General features: G+C 42.5%; 1 protein-coding gene across 1 annotated transcript in view; it reads left to right on the top strand.

Annotated features, from left to right (window-relative positions):
* The window catches only part of dyrk1aa (dual-specificity tyrosine-(Y)-phosphorylation regulated kinase 1A, a), a 21,847-nt gene that overhangs the window by 5,422 nt on the left and 6,425 nt on the right, over positions 1–10,000 (top strand). The window contains exons 8-10 of the mRNA XM_079860674.1: positions 2,890–3,176; positions 5,053–5,199; positions 8,276–8,416. Coding sequence (XP_079716800.1) covers positions 2,890–3,176; positions 5,053–5,199; positions 8,276–8,416 — 575 coding nt within the window. The remainder of the gene's footprint in view (positions 1–2,889; positions 3,177–5,052; positions 5,200–8,275; positions 8,417–10,000) is intronic.

Genomic DNA, 10,000 nt, shown 5'->3' with positions numbered 1-10,000 from the left:
CCCCCATCGCTACACCCCCAGTGCTACACCCCCATCGCTACACCCCCAGTGCTACACCCCCAGTGCTACACCCCCATCGCTACACCCCCATCACTACAGCCCCCATCGCTACACCCCCATCGCTACACCCCCAGTGCTACACCCCCATCGCTACACCCCCATCGCTACACCCCCATCGCTACACCCCCATCGCTACACCCCCATCGCTACACCCCCAGTGCTACACCCCCATCGCTACACCCCCATCGCTACACCCCCAGTGCTACACCCCCATCGCTACACCCCCAGTGCTACATCCCCATCACTACAGCCCCCATCGCTACACCCCCATCACTACAGCCCCAGTGCTACACCCCCATCGCTACACCCCCATCGCTACACCCCCAGTGCTACACCCCCATCACTACAGCCCCCATCGCTACACCCCCATCGCTACACCCCCAGTGCTACACCCCCATCGCTACACCCCCATCGCTACACCCCCAGTGCTACACCCCCAGTGCTACACCCCCAGTGCTACACCCCCATCACTACACCCCCCATCGCTACAGCCCCCATCGCTACACCCCCATCACTACAGCCCCAGTGCTACACCCCCATCGCTACACCCCCAGTGCTACACCCCCAGTGCTACACCCCCATCGCTACACCCCCAGTGCTACACCCCCATCACTACACCCCCCATCACTACAGCCCATCACTACACCCCCCATCACTACAGCCCCAGTGCTACACCCCCATCGCTACACCCCCAGTGCTACACCCCCATCACTACACCCCCCATCACTACACCCCCAGTGCTACACCCCCATCGCTACACCCCCCCATCACGGCCGTTTGAAGGCCTGGGAAAGTCCAAGAAATGAATTGAAATTTTTTCCCGTAGTGATTTTTCTTCTGGTTTTCTTCTGTGTGAGTGTTGGTTCAGTGTGACATCCCCTGTGATATATCTGTTGGTCATGTCCTGTCGTGTGTGTATGAGACGGTGTTTAGAGAGGAATGAATCGCTCTATTTGGGGCAGACGTCATGCTGAACTATAAATGTTTAAAAATAAAGGCCAGGGTCGGCATCCCAGCTGTCTGTGTTCAAGCGCAGTTTTACACCAGATTCATCAACACTAGACCACGCAAGAGTTTTCAGTGAGATATGTATGATAAATTCATGTAAATGTCAGTTCTGAGCTTGAACGAGGCGCAGAGGTCAGGTGACGTCTTCCTCGAACACACCGGATGATCTACACACAGGTCACGCTCACACCGCTTCGGGTCATACTTCAGAAATGCATATGCTTGTGTTTTTTCATTGTAATAATTGCACAGAACGTTTCTTCCCTCTACGTCTGATCGATCTGACCGGATAACACAGTCACGTCCGCTTTATTTCTACAGCGCTGGATACCATATAGATTGCTTCTGCTGTTCAGTGTTTATTCAGGTCTGTTCAATAAGGTCAGTCATGTATGATGGATGTAATTAATAACATTATATTAAACCTCACAACAGTAGGCGTGTTTCCATTACAGATTTGCACAAAACTTTTTATTTTTTCGTAAATGTCGTTAAAAAAACGATTGTGAAATGACGGCGTTTCCATTAACCGATGTTATGCGACTAAAGCGTCATTTTTTCCTCTCGCTATAAGTCATTCCCAACATCATGGCGACTGGTGTTGGTGGGTTTACGTATATCCCAGCCACCGCACTGGCCATTATAGACGTGTGTGTGTTATCCAGTCATTAATGGTAAGGAAAGACCCTTATACTGGGAGCGGCTCATATGAGGAGTTCTGGGTGTTTCTCCCTCAGATCTGCTTCCAGGTCTTGATTGTGGCTTTTCTTTGAGGTTTAGAATCCAGTATTCCTGTAATTCTTTGTCTTGTATTCTGTCCAAACACACCGCGTCATCACGTCAGGTGACCTGTAAATGCGCAAGAACTGTTTCCAGTGCAGTTTAGCAAAATATTTCTTTTTCGGATTGCCTGAAAAACCTCCTCATGCGAGCGGAAAAACTTTTTTGCGATAAATGGAAGTCTTTGTGAAAATGTCCATTTGGTGTATTTTCAATTTTCAATTTCAAAGGTAATGGAAACGCGGCTAGACATTATTACTACTTAGTGATGAATTGTTTTGGGGTTTTGTCACAGATTCAGGCCGTTATTTCCTGCCTAAGGGTTAGTATTCATAAGCTAGTAGAGACTGGCGTTGTATTGAAGGTATTGATCCAACTCTATGTACAAGACTGCATGTTTTATATTAAGTGTATATTAGTATTAGTGGCTTACTTCTGCTATGTTCATTACATGTACATCAAATGATTCAAAAGACACTTTTATAAAAATTAAAAAAAAACAAGTAATTCACCACATAAAAGCAATATTACTAGTCTCTCAGGAGAAAACCAGAAGGGCCGTTTACACCGAGAGTGAGTATAGCGATAACTATAGTGTATTAGCGTCCACACCAGCGCATGATATCATTCTGTTTATTCGTCGTCTGTCACTTTAAACGCTCTGGATTCTGATTGGCTGTCAGTGTCATCAGCTGGGAAATCAGCTTATTGTTATAGTTGTGGTGTGGACTATTCTTATAAAATTAGAACAACTATTAAATCTTCATGGGTAATGGCTGTAGTTACAGTGCTTGGTGTGAACTGTGGAAAGGCATAAAGAAGGGTTAGAGTTGATTTTCGTGTACGGCTGAAGAGGAATTGATTGTGAATGTGTGACGGATGCAGATCAGATCCAGTTCCAGCTCACACACTCATGCACACACGTCTGGTTCTGGCTAAAGTGCTCTGGAAAGCTCGTCCTGTGTCTTTCGTCTGCTGTGACGTCAGTCAAACACTGTGCTCTGTGTGCGTCATCATGGCCTGTTTCTCTTTCTCCTGCAGTGCATCTGAAACGCCACTTCATGTTCCGGAACCACTTGTGTCTGGTCTTCGAGATGCTGTCCTATAACCTGTACGACCTGCTGAGGAACACTAACTTCCGCGGCGTGTCGCTGAACCTGACGCGTAAGTTCGCCCAGCAGCTGTGCACCGCGCTGCTGTTCCTGGCCACGCCGGAGCTGAGCATCATCCACTGCGACCTCAAGCCCGAGAACATCCTGCTCTGCAACCCCAAGAGATCCGCCATCAAGATCGTGGACTTCGGCAGCTCCTGCCAGCTGGGCCAGCGGGTGAGGCTCCGGCACTGGGTTGGGGACCGTAAACACTAGAGGTCAGGGGTCGGATACTTGTTACCAAATTTAGATTTAGATTCCTCTTATCGATTCCTGTGTTAGTGTTTCAATATGACTTAAAACCACTCAAGTGCGAGGCGACTCGCTGTTTTCTGTGTGAAACACATTCAGTTGGTGTTCTTCACTGAATAACTTCTGGAACTATATTTGTAATGTGTATTTTATTTATAAACTGCAGTGTTATTTCTGAACCTGAAAATCTTAAACACTGTTTAGTTCAATCGTATCTTTGTTCAGTTGTGTCTTTGTTGCGATTGCTAATTTTTTATTTGTTCTTTTTTTAATCACTGAGTGTTTATTGTCTTTAATAATGCTTGAAGTTTATATTAGTTCGGCTAGTTGTTCTTCTATGGTGTTTTTAAACCACAGTCAAACGCTCCTTGTGTAAGAGTTCTTTAGCCCAGAGGTCCCCAACCCCCGGGCCGCGGACTGGTACCGGTCCGTGTGACATTTGGTACCGGGCCGCACAGAAAGAATATATAAAAAATGCGTCATGAAGAAGGAAAAACATATATAGCCTAAGTCGCACTGGACTATAAGCCGCATTTATTTAGAAATGTAGCCTATTTCACACAAAAAACAAAACAAAAATCAATGTTACGGACGGGACAGTTCTCCGTTACGGACGTGAGCGCTCTGAAAGCGGCACTAAAAGACTGCTTTAAAACTTTCACTGAGACCTCAAACAGAAAGCAAAAAGCCTGTCTTTAAATTTAATTTCGTTTTGTATTAATTGTATCTTAATTTTAATCAATGTTTCATCAACCAATTGCCTGGATTTAATAAGTAAATATAGTAGAAAATATTTAATCACGACACGGAGGCGTGGGCGCGTGAACTGGAGCTGGTCTCATAAATTCACCGAAACTCAGTGTATAAGGTAGCCTACTCGCCTCACAGACCTGAGATATAGAAAGCATGAAATGTCTACTTTTAAACAGAACAATTCAAAACGAAAGAAAACTGACTGTTCTCTGCTTATGTAGGCTAATTCGTATGAAATGTGCATTTCTCTCTGGCGCGTTCACTAGGCCTACTGCGAAGATCGAGTCAGCATCGTCAACTTCATCTTTGCACAGAAAACACTTGTTTATTGTTAAACAATTAAAATGTCTCCTGCTATATTTTACATATTCAGAATCATTAATTTTGCCGGTTCTTTGTGACAGCTTTTAGGTGCTTTATTGGCAGCGCCACCCTTACATCGCATCAGCACCGAAAACATGGAGATTATTTTCTTCTGGGGGGCATTCTGTTTGTGTTCAGGCTTTCTCAGTTGTCTTTAGGCGCGATGTTACGAGGACGCTGCTAATAAAGTTGCGAGTAGGCCTACACATTGGATTCACGTTTATTATTATGTTTAAAAAATACCCCAGTTTTTATGCCGGTCGTATCATTTTATTTAGTTGTATTTATCTGCCACACCTTAAAGGCCGGTCTGTGAAAATATTGTCTGATATTAAACCGGTCCGTGGCGCAAGAAAGGTTGGGGACCGCTGCTTTAGCCTGTTGATATTTGTTTATGATACTCAGCTGCAATTAAATGTTTTGCAATAAGACTAAATGTGAATGATATCTAAAATTTTTTACCTTATTGGAATCTAAATTAGGAATCGATAAGCAGAATCAAAATCACATCGGAATCGTTAAAATTCTAACGATACCCAACTCTATCAGTGACTCCATCTGTCCGTCATCTTCTTCAGTGTGTTCGGGATTTGACTCGTCCAGCCTGAAGGCGTGTTGATTTGTGGAGCGTGTGTGTCTGACTGCCTCCTAAGCTCGTTCAGTAACGTGGCTCGTGTGTCCTCAGATATACCAGTACATCCAGAGCCGCTTCTACCGCTCGCCCGAGGTCCTGCTGGGAATGCCGTACGATCTGGCCATCGACATGTGGTCTCTGGGCTGCATACTGGTGGAGATGCACACCGGAGAGCCTCTGTTCAGCGGCGCCAACGAGGTGAGCTCTCAACGTCTCCCAAGGGTCTTGCACACGGAGTCACACATTTTCATGCGTTTTTTCGTATTCGTGATTCGGTGGCTCTGAATTGTCAAAACACCATTCAAAATGCTTGAGCTACGCATGCGGAAAATGTTTCGGAGGCAGTGTGTAAGCGTGATTGACAGAACAATGAGTTTCGAGCTCAGTGTGCAAGGGCCTTAAGACACGTACTCACAAAATGTTGTCAGATGATGGCGAGGGTCCTCATGAACAGTCTTGAAGGAACAGTCATCATTTACTCACCCTCAAGTTGTTTCAGACCTGCATGAGTGTCTCTCTTCTGCTGAACACAGAGGAAGATATTCTGAAGAGTGTCGGTGAGCAGGTTAGGGGTTAACCCATCGGGGGCTGGTGGACCCCATTGACTTCCAGAATCAGAGTCTTTATTTGTCATTATACAACAGAGTGCAGCGAAATTACATGCAGCCTATTCAGCGCAAAACATCAATCTCCCACTTTACAAACAATTATACAAACATTCTCATTTATAACAAATTTTACAAATACATGAGAATGGTAAACAGTAAACTGGAATGTGTGTGTGTGTATATATATATATATATACCTTTAACAGCAATATTTGCATATCATATGTAGCACAATTGAGGTGATTTATAAGCATATGACTGTAAGTAGGGGAAAGAACTAATGGTGGAAGTCAGTGGGGTCCATCAACTTGGTGACATCATCTTTTTGTGTTCAGCAAGGGATAAATCTTATACAGGTTTGAAACAGCTTGAGGGTGAGTAAACGATGACAGTTTTCATTCTGAAGTGAACGTAAACAGTTGAGAAGGAAATTGCATGTGTGTCGGTATATTAGATCTGTGCATTCAGTCTTAAAGTGACGGCAGCCTAATAACCCTGTGTGTCACTGATGTCCCTCAAACACCAGAAGACAGACTCACTTCAGCAGCTTTAATGAGGTTAATCGTAACACTGGTGTGCAATCATTACAAGTAGAGATGTGAATTTACATAAATTCCTATAGTTGATCATTGTTAATCTATTAATTGTTAACCTTAACCTCTTAATTGTGAGGCAGGGGTCGCCACTAATTTATCATGATAGTTAACAACTACTTGCTCTACCAAGCTTGTTGTTTTAAAGCCTAGAAGCTTGTCTTTACAGTGAATATAGGGAATATGACCATCTCTTAAAGGGTAACTCTCGGAAGAATTGAACCTAGGCTCTTTCTGTTAATCTACCCGAGTCAAACTATCGTTTAAAAGCATAATTACAATGGAAACTCAAAGTATCACCAGCGGCTCTACACATGAACTCCAGCACTGAGAACAGTGTTTGTGTACACAGTGTTTACTAAAAAGAAAGATTTTGAACAACTCACTGTATCTGTGTCCGCCGGCATTTTGTCAAAAGTAGTCGATCTCCGAATGCAGTGTAACATGAGGAGAGTAAAGATGGAGAGCTCCTAAAGCTTGTTTCCATAAAAATTCACGGATCATTTTTTTATCTAAGTTTATCATGCTTTTCATTGAAATTACAAGTTCATGACATTTCCTCATATGGAGTCAGAGATCGAATTCGGAGATCGACTACTTTTGACTGACAACATTTCAGCCACTGGAAACACTAACTGATAAAGTGAGTCGTACAAAACCTTTCTTCTTAGTAGACTCTGTGTACACACACACTGTTCTCAGTGCTGGAGTTCATGTGTGGAGCCGCTGGTGACTCTTCAGCACAGTCTCGTGTTGTGTCGAGCCGCATTAGTGTTTTAGAAATAGCGGTTTAGATGCGATCACTGTAGCACTCCCATTCACAAGGCAAGCTGGCCGAAAACGAAAATACGGTCAATCGTAAAAGAGGCGTTTCCATTCTAATTATGCTTTTACACGAAAGTTTGACTCGGGTACATTCACAAAAAGAGCCTAGGTTAAATTTTGTGCTTTTCAATTTGCTGACATATTAGTAGTGCTCTTTTTATGTAAATGAGGTCTGTAGAATCCTAGCACATGCATATAGACCTGTCAAATACGTCTCCACTAGCAGAATACAGCAAGCAGTTAGAGACCAAACTTTACAAAGTATATGTATGAAATAGCGCCGGCGAACCACGTGCACACACATGATGCTGTTTTGCTACGGGTTTAAACCATAGTAGTTAGCATATCTTTATTTATAGCAGATGTTCTCGAACGCATGATGTAGACGATGTGTAGATCACGCAGTGACGTTCACGCTGCTCCGCTAAAGCTATAGAGCTGGTAAGTCCCGCCCCTTCCGCTAACCCCACTGGACCTATAATTTAAAAATTATATTAAAAATTCACAGACAACATATGTTCACATTCATGGCACAATTCAAACGGGACCAGAAAATAATTATTTTCTCCCATTCACTTGCATTGACGATTTTTCAACCTAGAGGGTCCAGTGGGGTTTTACGGATGGGCGGGACTTACCAGCTCTACAGGACCTCTGGGATACGGTCGTGCCACGATAGTGTTTTCCACGTCATTTGAAAGTTCGAACAATGGAAACTGGTTATCGATTAATCTTTATTCAACTTATATAGTACTGTGTTATTATTATTATTATTCGATTTCTATACCTGAATACTATTGTTAGACCTATCTGAATAGCTGAAAGCACTGTTTACTTCGTCTGTATCTTTGCTCTTCTGTATTTATTTGTACAAATGATGAAACTGAAGCAAAGGCTTATAATAAACAGAGTGATATTGTGTGTTGGTGTGGACGCTAATATAGTTATCGTTCTTAGTGTGAACAGCAACAAAGCAATTTTGAGATACTTCATATTGTTTTGTCCACAGTTTTTTTTAAAAAATTTAAAAAAAATTTTTATTTAGTCTTATGATTGTGGGCGGATCTTGGGCTTTGTTGTAATAGTTACACACATAAAATGTTTAATAAATAAAGAATCGCCACATAAAAATCCAACGAAAGCCATGTTTACATTAGTTAGTGTCAGGGCCAGTAGAGATCAGTGAAAGTCCTTCGCGTGGGCCGTGACTCGGTTGTCTTACGGTTCTGATGCCCGTTCTGACGGCAGGTCGACCAGATGAATAAGATCGTGGAGGTGTTGGGGGTCCCTCCCAGCCACATCCTGGAACAGGCTCCCAAAGCCAGGAAGTTCTTCGAGAAGATGACGGACAGCTCGTGGTGTGCGAAGAAGACCAAAGATGGCAAACGGGTGTGTCTCACTTCACTGCTCATGTTCTCAGCTGTCTTTACTCATAGTCTTAGTCCTGTGTCAGGTGTACTTTATAGTGTTCATCATATTTAGTCTTGCCCTGTTTTCATCAGTCCAGGGTTAGTCGACTAAAAGCCTGGGCGTTTTATCTAGTTTTAGTCAATGAAAGCATATTTTCGTTATGCTGCATAATGGTTACATTGATAATAGGCTAACGATGATTTTGCTTAAAATTATAATCACAACAATTGTTGTCATTTGAGAAATGCATATTTGCATTTCAACAGAATTATTGCACTTTCATATACAAGTACAAATGTAGAGAATGTCTCGTATAGTCTCATAATGTCTCATATAACTCATGTGCATGGTTCATTTCACCTAATCTAGTTTCCTGATTTTTTTCATAGGCTATTTGTTAGAAATTAGCCCATTCTCTACAAGACATTTCTCTCAAATTTAAACGGTGAAATTTCTCATAATTCCAAATTAAATTAATGTTTTTTTATTAAAACAACAGTCAAAAAAAAGACTGCGTTTGTGCATTTATTAATATAGTCGAGATTCATGTTTGGAATTATTACAGAAGGTCTGACTGCAGTTTTAGTGTCAGAAACTCAGACTGGCTGAAGGACTCTTTCATTTTGCAGAATATCTCAAATAGAGATCGCTGAACTCCAGCTTACATGTTGGTCTGTGTTTGATGTGTTCAGATCATCCGCTGCTCTTCATCAGTGTAGAGACGCATGGTTGCCAGATTGCAAATATTAAGTAAAACATCGGGTAGAAAACGTGTCCCTTTAACAGAAAAGCTCTGATTGGGGGATTTAAATTCCTGAAATCTGGCAACCGGAACACGAAAGCTCGTAGCGGCTTGTTAAAAACAGTCTGTAATGCAGAAACAAAGAGAGCTTTTAGTAATGCTTTTATTTTTTAACTACATTTTAGTCTCGTCTTCTTTCGTCAACGATATTGCATGTTGATATAGTCACAGTTATTGTTTAATGACTTTAATGATCGAGACGTCTTAGTCATGGAAGAAAAGGTCGTCAACGAATATTTTTCGGCATGATTTCGTTAAAGGGTCCTATAATGCCCCACAAGATGTATTATAAGTCTCTGATGTCCCCAGAGTGTGTGTGTGTGTGTGTGTGTGTGTGTGTGTGTGTGTGTGTGTGTGTGTGTGTGTGTGTGTGTGTGTGTGTGTGTGTGTGTGTGTGTGTGTGTGTGTGTGTGTGTGTGTGTGTGTGTGTGTGAAGGTTTAGCTCTAAATACCATACAGATATTCTTATATAGCATGTTAAAATTGTCACTTTTTCAGGGTGAGCAAAAACACAGTTTTGTGTCTGTCCCTTTAAATGCAAATGAGCTGCTGCTCCCGGCGCAGGGGGCGGAGCTCCAAGAGCTTGTTATGTTCAAACTGGAGTCAGACAATGATGGAGAGACTCAAGAAGAAGTGACAACATGTAGACAACATTTCTGAATGGTTAGTTGATGAGTTTATGTAGGTTGTGTAGTAATCTTCTAGTCATTGATTAGCATATTCTGTCATGATAATCTATACATCGTGTTCCTGGAGGCGGG

Source organism: Squalius cephalus (genome assembly GCF_949319135.1).
Source record: "Squalius cephalus genome assembly, chromosome: 24".
NCBI lineage: Eukaryota > Metazoa > Chordata > Actinopteri > Cypriniformes > Leuciscidae > Squalius > Squalius cephalus.
This window is presented reverse-complemented; position numbering and strand designations above follow the sequence as displayed.